The 16,636-nt window shown below is 41.1% G+C and overlaps 1 protein-coding gene across 1 annotated transcript in view; it reads left to right on the top strand.

Moving 5' to 3' along the window:
• LOC139766184 (putative sodium-dependent multivitamin transporter) overlaps positions 1-16,636 on the top strand; it is a 136,806-nt gene that overhangs the window by 41,715 nt on the left and 78,455 nt on the right. Inside the window, exons 4-5 of the mRNA XM_071694454.1 lie at positions 4,538-4,661; positions 5,022-5,235. Of these exons, the coding sequence (XP_071550555.1) occupies positions 4,538-4,661; positions 5,022-5,235 (338 nt within the window). The remainder of the gene's footprint in view (positions 1-4,537; positions 4,662-5,021; positions 5,236-16,636) is intronic.

Genomic DNA, 16,636 nt, shown 5'->3' with positions numbered 1-16,636 from the left:
TGGAAGAGTGTAAATGGGTTAGAAATGAAATGTATGAGAACAAGATTTGTTGGTTTATCAAGTGAAAAATAATATGGATAAAGAGAGGGGCATTCCTCACGTGTTGTAGAGGGCGCTAAAGGGGACGGGAGCGGGGGGGCTAGAAACCCTCCCCTCTTTGTATTTTAACTTTCTAAAAGGGGAAACAGAAGAAGGAGTCACACAGGGAGTGCTCATCCTCCTCGAAGGCTCAGATTGGGGTGTCTAAATTTGTGTGGATGTAACCAAGATGAGAAAAAAGGAGAGATAGGTAGTATGTTTGAGGAAAGGAACCTGGATGTTTTGGCTCTGAGTGAAACGAAGCTCAAGGGTAAAGGGGAAGAGTGGTTTGGGAATGTCTTGGGAGTAAAGTCAGGGGTTAGTGAGAGGACAAGAGCAAGGGAAGGAGTAGCACTACTCCTGAAACAGGAGTGGTGGGAGTATGGGATAGAGTGTAAGAAAGTAAACTCTAGATTGATATGGGTAAAACTGAAAGTTGATGGAGAGAGATGGGTGATTATTGGTGCATATGCACTTGGGCAAGAGAAGGAAGATCATGAGAGGCAAGTGTTTTGGGAGCAGCTGAATGAGTGTGTTAGTGGTTTTGATGCACGAGACCGGGTTATAGTGATGGGTGATTTGAATGTAAAGGTGAGTAATGTGGCAGTTGAGGGAATAATTGGTATACATAGGGTGTTCAGTGTTGTAAAAGGAAATGGTGAAGAGCTTGTAGATTTATGTGCTGAAAAAGGACTGGTGATTGGGAATACCTGGTTTAAAATGAGAGATATACATAAGTATAAGTATGTAAGTAAGAGAGATGGCCAGAGAGCTTTATTGGATTACGTGTTAATTGATAGGCGCGCGAAAGAGAGACTTTTGGATGTTAATGTGCTGAGAGGTGCAACTGGAGGTATGTCTGATCATTATCTTGAGGAGGCAAAGGTGAAGATTTGTAGAGGTTTTCAGAAAAGAAGAGAGAATGTTGGGGTGAAGAGAGTGGTGAGAGTAAGTGAGCTTGGGAAGGCAACTTGTGTGAGGAAGTACCAGGAGAGACTGAGTACAGAATGGAAAAAGGTGAGAACAAAGGAGGTAAGGGGAGTGGGGGAGGAATGGGATGTATTTAGGGAAGCAGTGATGGCTTGCGCAAAAGATGCTTGTGGCATGAGAAGCGTGGGAGGTGGGCAGATTAGAAAGGGTAGTGAGAAGTGGGATGAAGAAGTAAGATTATTAGTGAAAGAGAAGAGAGAGGCATTTGGACGATTTTTGCAGGGAAATAATGCAAACGAGTGGGAGATGTATAAAAGAAAGAGGCAGGAGGTCAAGAGAAAGGTGCAAGAGGTGAAAAAGAGGGCAAATGAGAGTTGGGGTGAGAGAATATCATTAAATTTTAGGGAGAATAAAAAGATGTTTTGGAAGGAGGTAAATAAAGTGCGTAAGACAAGGGAACAAATGGGAACTTCAGTGAAGGGGGCTAATGGGGAGGTGATAACAAGTAGTGGTGATGTGAGACGGAGATTGAGTGACTATTTTGAAGGTTTGTTGAATTTGTTTGATGATAGAGTGGCAGATATAGGGTGTTTTGGTTGAGGTGGTGTGCAAAGTGAGAGGGTTAGGGAGGATGATTTGGTAGCAAAAGCTTTGCGGAAGATGAAAGCCGGCAAGGCAGTGGGTATGGATGGTATTGCAGTGAAATTTATTAAAAAAGGGGGTGACTGTATTGTTGAGTGGTTGGTAAGGTTATTTGATGTATGTATGATTCATGGTGAGGTGCCTGAGGATTGGCAGAATGCTTGCATAGTGCCATTGTACAAAGACAAAGGGGACAAAGGTGAGTGCTCAGGTTACAGAGGTATAAGTTTGTTGAGTATTCCTGGTAAATTATATGGGAGGGTATTGATTGAGAGGGTGAAGGCATGTACGGAATATCAGATTGGGGAAGAGCAAGGTGGTTTCAGAAGTGGTAGAGGATGTGTGGATCAGGTGTTTGTTTTGAAGAATGTATGTGAGAAATACTTAGAAAAGCAAATGGATTTGTATGTAGCATTTATGGATCTGGATAGGGCATATGATAGAGTTGATAGAGATGCTCTTTTGAAGGTATTAAGAATATATGGTGTGGGAGGCAGGTTGTTAGAAGCAGTGAAAAGTTTTCATCGAGGATGTAGGGCATGTGTGCGTGTAGGAAGAGAGAAAAGTGATAGGTTCTCCGTGAATGTAGGTTTGCGACAGGGGTGTGTGATGTCTCCATGGTTGTTTAATTTGTTTATGGATGGGGTTGTTAGGGAGGTGAATGCAAGAGTTTTGGAAAGAGGGTCAAGTATGCAGTCTGTTGTGAATGAGAGAGCTTAGGAAGTGAGTCAGTTGTTGTTCGCTGATGATACAGCGCTGGTGGCTGATTCATGTGAGAAACTGCAGAAGCTGGTGACTGTTTTTGGTAAAGTGTGTGAAAGAAGAAAATTGAGAGTAAATGTGAATAAGAGCAAGGTTATTAGGTACAGTAGGGTTGAGGGTCAAGTCAATTGGGAGGTAAGTTTGTATGGAGAAAAACTGGAGGAAATGAAGTGTTTTAGATGTCTGGGAGTGGATTTGGCAGCGGATGGAACCGTGGAAGCGGAAGTGAATCATTGGGTGGGGGAGGGGGCGAAAATTCTTGGAGCCTTGAAGAATGTTTGGAAGTCGAGAACATTATCTCGGAAAGCAAAAATGAGTATGTTTGAAGGAATAGTGGTTCCAACAATGTTGTATGGTTGCGAGGCATGGGCTATGGATAGAGTTGTGCGAAGGAGGGTGGATGTGCTGGAAATGAGATGTTTGAGGACAATATGTGGTACGAGGTGGTTTGATTGAGTAAGTAATAATAGGGTAAGAGAGATGTGTGGTAATAAAAAGAGTGTGGTTGAGAGAGCAGAAGAGGGTGTTTTGAAATGGTTTGGTCACATGGAGGGAATGAGTGATGAAAGATTGACCAAGAGGATATATGTGTCTGAGGTGGAGTGAACGAGGAGAAGTGGGAGACTATAGTGGATGTGGAAAGATGGAGTGAAAAAGATTTTGAGTGATCAGGGCCTGAACATGCAGGAGGGTGAAAGGCGTGCAAGGAATAGAGTGAATTGGAACGATGTGGTATACCAGGGTCGACCTGATGTCAGTGGATTGAACCAAGGCAATGTGAAGCGTCTGGGGTAAACCATGGAAAGTTCTGTGGGGCCTAGATTTGGAAAGGGAGCTGTGGTTTTGGTGCATTATTACATGACAGCTAGAGACTGAGTGTGACCGAATGGGGCCTTAGTTGTCTTCCTAGCGCTACCTTGCTCACATGAGGGGGAGGGGGATGTTATTTCATGTGTGGCAGGGTGGCAATGGGAATGAATAAAGTCAGACAGTATGAATTATGTATATGTGTATATATGTATATGTCTGTGTGTGTATATATATGTATACTTTGAGATGTATAGGTATGTATATTTGCATGTGTGGACGTGTATGTATATACATGTGTATGTGGGTGGGTTGGGCCATTCTTTCATCTGTTTCCTTGCACTACCTGGCTAATGCGGGAGACAGCGACAAACCAAAATAATAAAATGAAAAAAGAGGTGTGGTTATGTTAAGATTATAGTCAAGAGAGTTGAAGAGGGTTTCCTGAAATGGTTTGGACATATGGAGAGAATGAGTGAGGAGAGGTTGACAAAGAATATATATGTTTTAGAAATGGATGGGACAAGAAGGAAAAAGTGGAGGAGGTAAGGAGAAGACCAAATTGGAGATGGAAGGTTGGAGTGAAAAAGGTTACAAGTGCAAGAAGGGACAAGGCATGCTCTGGATAGATTGAATTGCGAGCAGTGTAGTATACAGGGAGCAATGTGCTGTCATTGATCTTCACCAGGGCATATGAAGTGGCTTAGGGAAATAACAGAAAAGGTCTGTGGGGCTTAGTTATGGGAAGGGAGTAAGGGGGTAAGGGAATGGATGTGAGTGAATGAGACCACTTCTTCATATGTTCTTGGCATTACCTCTCTAACATGGGAACAGCGAACAAATATGAAAAATATATACATATACATGTATATGTGAATGTATTTTTAGTTATAGAAATCTGTGATGTATGCATTGTAAAACAATTAGATTAAAAAATATGGATATGTTTGTTTGGATAATCAGAGATGAAAATTTCTTTTGGATAATGAACTAATGTATACTACAGTATAGATATAGTGAAAGGATATAGAAATTTTATGTAAAGTAAAGTAAAAGACTGGTTTTTCAGCTATGTCTGTAGAATAGCAGCAAATGATGATTAAAAATTTTCATGTGTTAGAGTTCTTTAGAGGAAGAAACTTTTTTTCAAATACAGGACGAAACAGAAGATACAGCACATTCCAACTAAATTATGTGTAGAAATATACTAAATGGAATGTAGGTGGTACTCAGTTTTCATAGGCTTTCAGTAAATTAAGGTAATTAATGATTATCTTTATGCTATATGCTCATTAATCTGTTTATATCTGGTTTCTAGTATCTGGAAAGGAGGTTTGGGCTGTTAACACGGACATGTGCATCTTTAGCATTCTCTCTTCAGATGACTCTTTACATGGGCATAGTGTTATATGCTCCAGCACTTGCTCTTTCAGCTGTTACAGGTTAGTACATAGATGAAAGAAGATTGGTAATTGAATATTACAGTAAGGTGAAGATATAGAGAAAAGATTGGGAAAAATCCTCAAAAACAGAAAGAAATGAAATACAGGGATGAGATGAGAGTTGAAGATGAAGGTGGTAATGGTTTAATGGAAAGGAGTGGGTGAGGGAAGACTGAAAGTGAGAAAAGAGCAGGTAACAAAGCATTAATTAGTAGAAAGAAAAAATTGCAAACTATGTGGAAGCTTCAGAAAGTGTGAATATAGGGTAAGAGGGCCTTGAGGTAAAATGGTAGGACAAGAGGTGGGGGAGTAATTAGACAACCCAAGAGTAGTTTGTGATGTGGATTCTACTATTCTCAGGAATTTCTCTGAATTGGTCAGTCATCATGGTTGGATTGGTGTGTACCTTCTACTCTGCCCTCGGTGGAATGAAGGCTGTCCTGATGACTGATGTCTTCCAGTCATTACTTATGTTTGCTGCAGTATTCGCAGTTATCACTCGTGGTGTGATGGACTATGGCTTTGGCAACATACTCAAGATTGCTGATGAAGGCAGTAGATTAGAGTTTTTCAAGTAAGTATTAATTGAATACTATATGACATTATTTGACAGTAGAATTCTGATATAAGATTTGTAAGACAGTGTATAGTATCAATGGTATTAATTTAGAAATCATTATCATACAAGTATTTCTCTCCTCTGTGGCCTTTACCATGAGTATGAGATATATTCCATGGGAATATACAGATCAGGACTTTGCCTACCCTCATATTTCAGTAAGGAGGCAACGCCTTCACTCACTCTTTGTAAACGACCCAGAGGTATTTGCAGCTGCTCCTTTGTTAATGGGTCCATCCTCAGCCAATCATCAACTGCCACTGGCTGACATCACCAACTCAGTTCCTACCAGCTGCTCAGGAATCACATTTTCTCTAGGATTGCACTTGCATTCACATATACTGCATGTCTCTCATCTGCTGATGTCAGTCAACTTTAATATATCAGTATCTCTTTCTTTTGTTTTATCTATCATTTAATTGTTTTGATATACAGTACTTATATTTATAGCTGTATAATTTTCTTTATTACGAGTCTCAGACTGCAAGGCTGCATCACTATCAGTAGCAGAGAAATGATAGACTCCTCTGGAGTAAGTTCTTCAGCAAGATTGTACTCATTTTCCACCACTGATAATGATATAACCTTGCCAGATGTGACTTCCCACTCTAGATGTAACTTAAGTATCTGCCTGCATGACCTTTGGTAATAGCTGGTAGGCAGCCAGTAACCAGGGAGGAACATTACCATTACTACTAGCCTGGGTATAGGGTGGGTTAGTGATGGCTGCTTAGTGAGCCAGCACTTCAGTGATGTCAAGTTGCACTCATCTGACCCAGGTAGCTGCCTTTTCTTTCTGCCTTACCCACACATGGACTTCTGGCATTCTCTCTACACACAAACAATCTCTCTTTGTCAAACATAACACTTAACAACATTTTATTCATACAGTTCATTCTTTAACTTTAGATTTTCCTGTGGTAATATGTGCTAGCCCTGCCTTTTGGCAAAATGGTAGGAACAGTAGATAGAAGTGGTAGTTAGGAACATTTAGGGAGGAGAAAAAGGTAATAGTCAATATGAACATTAAGTAGGAGCCTCTGCAAATATTGCATTAGAGTTGCCCTCTGCCAATGCCTGTTAAGGCTGAGGCACTAAAGGCTAAGAAGCGGCAGTGGAGTTCTCTAGTTATGGAGACTCTATTGCCCTGGCCACCCCCTTAAGAGAGTTCCAGTTGGAACAGGCATCAGAGATATAGATAGATAGATAGACCTCTGGTTACCTCCTGCAGACCACAGTATGAAGGTACTCTTTTATGCATTATGATCACATCACAGTCCCTTAACACTAAACAGGCAACAAGAAACAACACTACATCAAACACTTGGAAAACTGGCTCACAGAAAATAGCATGTCTACATCATTACAGGAGTCTTTTGTCACCCTCTTAACCCTGAATAGACACAAATACAACCTGCACCCTCACATCACCTTGAATGGTCAATTGCTCCCACTCGACAAAACTCCAAGTATTCGGAACATTATGTACATGACATTCAGTCTCCACACTACAAACATCAACACTAAAGCAACAAACAAACTAAATACCTTTAGAACACTAACTTGCATGGTACCAGATTTGGACAAGAAAAAGAATCCATTAGCATCCTCATCAAACAATTCATCCACTCCACCCAAAACTATGCCCCATCTGCTTGGTCATCCACTTTCTCAAAAGTAAATATGACAAAACTACAGGCCACACAAAGTATAGCATTCAGAATACTCACTGTCAGCCTAGCAGCCACCAACACTCAGTACCTACACAGTGAAACAAAGATCCTCTCAATTCAATCGCACCTCAATATGGTCTGCATTCAGTTTTTTGTAACAGCACTAGACCTTTCCTATCCAAACCACTCCATAGCTTCCAACACTCAAATAGAAATAAAGAACTTACCCCTGTTTCACACTTTAGCAAACTACATCTTACTGAAAACATGAAAATATTGAAACAGTCCCACAGTCCTACAGCACTGTGGTAACAGATACCATGTATGTGAGAGAATAAAATCCCTTCATAAATCATCAAATTACAGGACATATTATAGAGCCTTATAGTTGTTCTCATCTACATTATCGATGACCACATTCTCTATAACCATGTGACTTTCTCAGATGCAGAGACCTGAGGGAATCCTCCCATCAGTTGATCCATATATTCTGACCGTAACTACCTACACAATGATGCACAAACTTCAAGGGAATGCAGACCACAGATCATTATATTACATTCTTTACTGGCTTCATCTATTACACAACTTTGAAAATACATCACTATGCTTGGTTAATTAGATATCACTAGAGTCTCCTTTACTGAGCTTCCACATTTTCAAGGCAGAAGGGTAATGAGTGACTCTTTTAGGGTAAGAAAATCATTAATACGACTACTCCTTTTTGTCCAATAATAATGATACATTCTTCCTGAAGGTGATTAATATTATTGTCTGATACATTCTGGTTCTTTTTATCACTCTTGTGATATGCTTTCAGTATTCAATCATTCTAGTATTGATAATGTATCTCTGATTTGTTCATGTATAGTTCTATGCCAAACTACATTGTCATTAACTTCCTTTAGTTTTTATTTTGATTAAAGAAATTTAGGGTTATTCACTAATTTCACTTTTTTGAGACTCTTAGTAGTTTCATTGTTCATTTATACACTGTCTCTTTGAAAGCTTCATGATATCTCCTTTTAAAATACCTTTTGTTACAGCCAATTCTGTATGAGTAACAATGCAAGATTGCCTACCTACCTATGGGTATCTGTTATAAAGTTTTGCTTGAGGGATTGCCAGCATGTACCATTTGCTGCATTTTGCTTGATTTGCTTTACTCTTACCAGAGTAACAGGTGTTGCTTCTTTATTGGCTGTCAATCTTGTCAGCATTCCTCCTTTTGGTGTGACTGGTGGAATAAATCATGCTTTAGCTTCAGGTTAGGATATTAGGATGCTGCCCTTGCTCCAGCTTCTTAATCATTGTGCATTTTTCTTCTTGCATGAAAATCTTAGCAGGCATTTCCTTAGCTGACATATCAATTTGGCATTTAGGTCTTATGATGTAAAATGTTAAAGAGTACAACTAAAGTATATGTAAGCTGAGTATATTGTTACTGTTTGCCTAACAATAACTACTTGGTGACTGTGGGAAAGCCAGTCTGACTTACCCTGCATGCCCTATGGCAGGTGGCACACAATTTAAACTAAATGAAAAACTGCACATACATGCATCTTCACTCTTGCATTGAGAGGTTCGGTAGTAAACTACATCCTTTGTCTTGTGGCGAACCTTACTGCACTACCTCTTTTGTTACATGACAGATTAAAGCTTCTCACCTCTGTTTACAATCCCAGCAGATATTTACTTCCATAAATTATCCTCCCCTCTCTTTTTTTTTTTTTTTTTTCAAAAGAAGGAACAGAGAAGGGGGCCAGATGAGGATATTCCCTCTAAGGCCTAGTCCTCTGTTCTTAACGCTACCTTGCTAACGCAGGAAATGGAGAATAGTATGAAAAAAAAAATTATCTTACATGTCAATCACAGCATACTCCCATGGCTGGATAAAATACAACGCATTTCATTCACCAACAAAATGTCAGGGTGAAATAAGCCAGGTATCACTGCTCACTATTTTAGTTAAGTTTTAGAATAAAATATACTATTCATGGGGGGGTGAGTGTTGATATCTTTAGTGCAATTAAAGTTGTATATTCATTTATTCATGTAGATAAAGTTTTGTGTGAACAACATAACCACAAAGTATATATTTATTTACTTTTTTTGCTTTGTTGCTGTCTCCCGCGTTAGAGAGGTAGCGCAAGGAAACAGACGAAAGAATGGCCCAACCCACCCACATACACATGTATATACATACACGTCCACACACGCAAATATACATACCTATACATCTCAATGTATACATATATATACACACACAGACATATACATATATACACATATACATAATTCATACTGTCTGCCTTCATTCATTCCCATCGCCACCTCGCCACACATGGGATAACAACCCCCTCCTCCCTCATGTGTGCGAGGTAGCACTAGGAAAAGACAACAAAGGCCACATTCGTTCACACTCAGTCTCTAGCTGTCATGTAATAATGCACCGAAACCACAGCTCCCTTTAAACTTCCAGGCCCCATAGAACTTTCCATGGTTTACCCCAGACGCTTCACATGCCCTGGTTCAATCCATTGACAGCACGTCAACCCCGGTATATCACATCGTTTCAATTCACTCTATTCCTTGCACGCCTTTCACCCTCCTGCATGTTCAGGCCCCGATCACTCAAAATCTTTTTCACTCCATCTTTCCACCTCCAATTTGGTCTCCCACTTCTCCTCATTCCCTCAACCTCAGACACATGTATCCTCTTGGTCAATCTTTCCTCACTCATTCTCTCCATGTGACCAAACCATTTCAAAACACCCTCTTCTGCTCTCTCAACCACACTCTTTTTATTTCCACACATTTTTTTTTTTAATTTTCCAAAAGAAGGAACAGAGAAGGGGGCCAGGTGAGGATATTCCCTCAGAGGCCCAGCCCTCTGTTCTTAACGCTACCTTGCTAATGCGGGAAATGGCGAATAGTTTGAAAGAAAGAAAGAAAATCTCTCTTACCCTTACATTACTTACTTGATCAAACCACCTCACACCACATATTGTCCTCAACCATCTCATTTCCAGCACATCCACCCTCCTTCGCACAACTCTATCCATAGCCCACGCCTCACAACCATACAACATTGTTGGAACCACTATTCCTTCAAACATACTTATTTTTGCTTTCCGAGATAATGTTCTCGACTTCCACACATTCTTCAAGGCTCCCAGAATTTTTGCCCCCTCCCCCACCCCATGATTCACTTCTGCTTCTATGGTTCCATCCGCTGCCAGATCCACTCCCAGATATCTAAAACACTTTACTTCCTCCAGTTTTTCTCCATTCAAACTTATCTCTCAGTTGCCTTGACCCTCAACCGTACTGTACCTAATAACCTTGCTCTTATTCACATTCACTCTCAACTTTCTTCTTTTACACACTTCACCAAACTCAGTCACCAGCTTCTGCAGTTTCTCACATGAATCAGCCACCAGTGCTATATCATCAGCAAACAATAACTGACTTACTTCCCAAGCTCTCTCATCCACAACAGACTGCATACTTGCCCCTCTTTCCAAAACTCTTGCATTCACCTCCCTAACAACCCCATCCATAAACAAATTAAACAACCATGGAGACATCACACACCCCTGCCGCAAACCTACATTTACTGAGAACCAATCACTTTCCTCTCTTCCTACATGTACACATGCCTTACATCCTCGATAAAAACTTTTCACTGCTTCTAACAACTTGCCTCCCCCACCATATATTCTTAAAACCTTCCACAGAGCATCTCTATCAACTCTATCATATGCCTTCTCCAGATCCATAAATGCTACATACAAATCCATTTGCTTTTCTAAGTATTTCTCACATACATTCTTCAAAACAAACACCTGATCCACACATCCTCTACCACTTCTGAAACCACACTGCTCTTCCCCAATCTGATGCTCCATACATGCCTTCACCCTCTCAATTGATATCCTCCCATATAATTTACCAGGAATACTCAACAAACTTATACCTCTGTAATTTGAGCACTCACTCTTATCCCCTTTGCCTTTGTACAATGGCACTATGCAACCATCCTGCCAATCCTCAGGCACCTCACCATGAATCATACATACATCAAATAACCTTACCAACCAGTCAACAATACAGTCACCCCTTTTTTAATAAATTCCACTGCAATACCATCCAAACCTGCTGCCTTGCCGGCTTTCATCTTCCGCAAAGCTTTTACTACCTCTTCTTCGTTTACCAAATCATTCTCCCGAACCCTCTCACTTTGCACACCACCTCGACCAAAACACCCTATATCTGCCACTCTATCATCAAACACATTCAACAAGCCTTCAAAATACTCCATCTCCTCACATCACCACTACTTGTTATCACCTCCCCATTAGTCCCCTTCACGGAAGTTCCCATTTGCTCCCTTGTCTTACGCACTTTATTTACCCCCTTCCAAAACATCTTTTTATTCTCCCTAAAATTTAATGATACTCTCTCACCCCAACTCTCATTTGCCCTCTTTTTCACCTCTTGCACCTTTCTCTTGACCTCCTGTCTCTTTCTTTTATACATCTCCCACTCATTTGCATTTTTTCCTTGCAAAAATCGTCGAAATGCCTCTCTCATCTCTTTCACTAATAATCTTACTTCTTCATCCCACCACTCACTACCCTTTCTAATCAACCCACCTCCCACGCTTCTCATGCCACAAGTATCTTTTGCGCAAGCCATCACTGCTTCCCTAAATACATCCCATTCCTCCCCCACTCTCCATACCTCCTTTGTTCTCACCTTTTTCCATTCTGTACTCAGTCTTTCCTGGTACTTCCTCACATAAGTCTCCTTCCCAAGCTCCCTTACTCTCACCACTCTCTTCACCCCAACATTCTCTCTTCTATTCTGAAAACCCCTACAAATCTTCACCTTTGCCTCCTCAAGATAATGATCAGACATCCCTCCAGTTGCACCTCTCAGCACGTTAACATCCAAAAGTCTCTCGCACGCCTATCAATTAACATGTAATCCAATAACGCTCTCTGGCCATCTCTCCTACTTACATACGTATACTTATGTATATCTCGCTTTTTAAACCAGGTACTCCCAATCACCAGTCCTTTTTCAGCACATAAACTCTACAAGCTCTTCACCATTTCCATTTACAACACTGAACAACCCATGTATACCAATTATTCCCTCAACTGCCACATTACTCACCTTTGCATTCAAATCACCCATCACTATAACCCGGTCTTGTGCATCAAAATCACTAACACACTCATTCAGCTGCTCCCAAAACACTTGCCTCTCATGATCTTTCTTCTCATGCCCAGGTGCATATGCACCAATAATCACCCATCTCTCTCCATCAACTTTCAGTTTTACCCATATCAGTCTAGAATTTACTCTCTTACACTCTATCACATACTCCCACCACTCCTGTTTCAGGAGCACTGCTACTCCTTCCCTTGCTCTTGTCCTCTCACTAACCCCTGACTTTACTCCCAAGACATTCCCAAACCACTCTTCCCCTTTACCCTTGAGCTTCGTTTCACTCAGAGCCAAAACATCCAGGTTCTTTTCCTCAAACATACTACCTATCTCTCCTTTTTTCTCATCTTGGTTACATCCACACACATTTAGACACCCCAATCTGAGCCTTCAAGGAGGATGAGCACTCTCCGCGTGACTCCTTCTTCTGTTTCCCCTTTTAGAAAGTTAAAATAGAAGGATGGGAGGGTTTCTAGCCCCCCACTCCCGTCCCCTGTAGTCACCTTCTACAACACATGAGGAATGCGTGGTAAGTATTCTTTCTCCCCTATCTCCAGTTATGTAAATAATACATTCCAAATATGTAATGTTATTAGATATATACAGAAAGCAATGAAGCCTGGAAGAGAAAAACAAAACTGCTGTATACTTCCATAGATAAGGAGCATCTGTGCTGCCAGCATAGCCTTCCCATTCTTTGATCACCTTCCCACACCAACAAAGAGCAAAATAAATTAAATTTCTGGTACTTTTCTTGTGTCTATATATCTATACCTTTGACACCTGTTCCCACCAGGAACTCCCTCAAGGGGGTGACCACTATAGTACAGTCTCCACAACTAGTGAACTCGAGCCCACTTCTTAGCCTTTATGCCTCACCCTTAACAGGCCACTGGCAGAGGGCAATTCGAGTGCAGTGTTTGCAGAGTCTCCTACCTAATGTTTGTACTGACTGCTATTACTTAATGTTCCTAGCTACTATTTCTACCTTATGTTTGTACCTACTGCTCCTACCTAAATGTTCCTAACTACTGCTCCTATTTTTCGTGATAAAGTATAATGTAGACACTTTTTTTTTAGGGGGATGGTTCACAGAGGCAATATCACTGTTTAAGGGATAACAAACAGACTGCAATCATAGAACTATTCACAGTCATGCCACACAACATAAGGGACAGTGTACCATTCCCAGATGCTCCAAGTTCTTACCTATTCATGCTTGTCACTGCAGGAAATGGCAAATATGTATGAAAAAAATATATATGTGGGGAAAAGAATACTTCCCACGTATTCTTCGCATGTCATAGAAGGTGACTAAAGGGGGCGGAAGCAGGGAGCTGGAAACCCTCCCCTCCTTGCATTTCAGTTTCTAAAAGGGGAAACAGAAGAAGGAGTCAAGCAGGGAGTGCTCATCCTCCTTGATGGCTCAGATTGGAGTGTCTGAATGTGTGTGGATGCAACCAAGATGAGAAGAAAGGAGAGATAGGTAGCATGTTTGAGGGAAGAAACCTGGATGTTCTTGGGAGTAAAGTCAGGGGTTGGTGAGAGGACAAGAGCTAAGGAAGGAGTAGCACTACTGAAGTTGTGAGGGTGTCTGAAAGTGGATGGAGTGAGATGGGTGATTATTGGTGCTTATGCACCTAGTCATGAGAAGAAAGATCATGAGAGGCAAGTGTTTTGGGAGCAGCTAAGTGAGTGTGTCAGCAGCTTTGATGCATGAGACCAGGTATAAGTGATAGGTGATTTAAATGCCAAGGTGAATAATGTGACAGTTGAGGGTAAAATTGGTGTACATGGGATGGGGTATTCAGTGTTAAAATTGGAAATGGTGAAGAGCTTGAGGATTTGTGTGCTGAAAAAAGACTGGATATTGGGAATACCTGGGGTTAGAAAGAGAGATATACTTAAGTATACATAAGTGAGTAGGAGAGATGGTCAAAGGGCATTTTTGGATTACATGTTAATTGATAGCTGTGTAAAAGAGAGACTTTTGGATGTTAATGTGATGAGAGGGGCAGCTGAAGGGATGTTTGATCACTATCCTGTGAAGGCAAAGGTGAAGATTTATAGAGGTTTTCAAAAAAGAAGAGAGAATGTTGGGGAGAAGAGAGTGGCGAGAGTAAGTGGCCTTGAAAAGGACACTTGTGTGAGGAAGTACGAGGAGAGATTGAGTGTACGAAGGCAAAAGGTGAGACCACATGATGTGAGGGGAGTGGGTGAGGAATGGGATGTATTTAGGGAAGGAGTGATAGCATGTGCAAAATATGCATGTGGCATGAGAAAGGTGGGAGGCGGGCAAATTAGAAAAGGCAGTGAGAGGTGGGATAAAGAAGTAAAGTTGTTAGTGAAAGAGATAAGAGAGGTATTTGGACACAACTTACAAGGAAGGAGTGCAAATGACTGGGAGATGTATAAAAGAAAGTTGCAGGAGGTCAGGAGGAAGTTGCAAGGTTTGAAAAAGAGGGCAAATGAGAGTGGGGTGAGAGAGTATCATTAAAAGATGTTTTGAAATGAGGTAAATAACATGTGTAAGGTAAAAGAACAAATGGGAACATCGTTAAAAGGGGCAAGGGGGGAAGTAATAACAGGTAATGATGAAGTGAGGAGATGAAGTGAGTATTTTCACGTTTTGTTGAACGTGTTTGATGATAGAGTGGCAGATGTAGGGTGTTTACGTCAAGGTGGTGTGCGAAGTGAGAGGGGTCAGGAAGAATGGTTTGGTTAAGAGAGAAAAGGTAGTGAAAGCTTTGCGGAAGATGAAATCTGGCAAGGCGGTAGGTTAGGATACTATTCCAGTGGAATTTATTAAGAAAGAGGATGACTGTGTTGTTGATTGGTTGGTAAGGATATTCATTGTATATACAGATCATATATCCAATAAATTGACAGGCCTGCGAAAGAGAGACTTTTGGATGTTAATGTGCTGAGAGGTGCAACTGGAGGGATGTCTGATCATTATCTTGTGGAGGCTAAGGTGAAGATTTGTATGGGTTTTCAGAAAAGAAGAGTGAATGTTGGGGTGAAGAGGGTGGTGAGAGTAAGTGAGTTTGGGAAGGAGACTTGTGTGAGGAAGTACCAGGAGAGACTGAGTACAGAATGGAAAAAGGTGAGAACAATGGAAGTAAGGGGAGTGGGGGAGGAATGGGATGTATTTAGGGAATCAGTGATGGATTGCGCAAAAGATGCTTGTGGCATGAGAAGAGTGGGAGGTGGGTTGATTAGAAAGGGTAGTGAGTGGTGGGATGAAGAAGTAAGAGTATTAGTGAAAGAGAAGAGAGAGGCATTTGGATGATTTTTGCAGGGAAAAAATGAAATTGAGTGGGAGATTTATAAAAGAAAGAGACAGGAGGTCAAGAGAAAGGTGCAAGAGGTGAAAAAAAGGGCAAATGAGAGTTGGGGTGAGAGAGTATCATTAAATTTTAGGGAGAATAAAAAGATGTTCTGGAAGGAGGTAAATAAAGTGCGTAAGACAAGGGAGCAAATGGGAACTTCAGTGAAGGGCGCAAATGGGGAGGTGATAACAAGTAGTGGTGATGTGAGAAGGAGATGGAGTGAGTATTTTGAAGGTTTGTTGAATGTGTTTGATGATAGAGTGGCAGATATAGGGTGTTTTGGTCGAGTTGGTGTGCAAAGTGAGAGGGTTAGGGAAAATGATTTGGTAAACAAAGAAGAGGTAGTAAAAGCTTTGCGGAAGATGAAAGCCGGCAAGGCAGCGGGTTTGGATGGTATTGCAGTGGAATTTATTAAAAAAGGGGGTGACTGTATTGTTGACTGGTTGGTAAGGTTATTTAATGTATGTATGACTCATGGTGAGGTGCCTGAGGATTGGCGGAATGCGTGCATAGTGCCATTGTACAAAGGCAAAGGGGATAAGAGTGAGTGCTCAAATTACAGAGGTATAAGTTTGTTGAGTATTCCTGGTAAATTATATGGGAGGATATTGATTGAGAGGGTGAAGGCATGTACAGAGCATCAGATTGGGGAAGAGCAGTGTGGTTTCAGAAGTGGTAGAGGATGTGTGGATCAGGTGTTTGCTTTGAAGAATGTATGTGAGAAATACTTAGAAAAGCAAATGGATTTGTATGTAGCATTTATGGATCTGGAGAAGGCATATGATAGAGTTGATAGAGATGCTCTGTGGAAGGTATTAAGAATATATGGTGTGGGAGGCAAGTTGTTAGAAGCAGTGAAAAGTTTTTATCGAGGATGTAAGGCATGTGTACGTGTAGGAAGAGAGGAAAGTGATTGGTTCTCAGTGAATGTAGGTTTGCGGCAGGGGTGTGTGATGTCTCCATGGTTGTTTAATTTGTTTATGGATGGGGTTGTTAGGGAGGTGAATGCAAGAGTTTTGGAAAGAGGGGCAAGTATGAAGACTGTTGGGGATGAGAGAGCTTGGGAAGTGAGTCAGTTGTTGTTCGCTGATGATGCAGCGCTGGTGGCTGATT

This window comes from Panulirus ornatus, chromosome 57, assembly GCF_036320965.1.
Source record: "Panulirus ornatus isolate Po-2019 chromosome 57, ASM3632096v1, whole genome shotgun sequence".
In the NCBI taxonomy this organism is placed as follows: Eukaryota; Metazoa; Arthropoda; class Malacostraca; order Decapoda; family Palinuridae; genus Panulirus; species Panulirus ornatus.
Note: the sequence above shows the minus strand (reverse complement) of the source record. Positions and strands in the feature narration are given on the sequence as shown.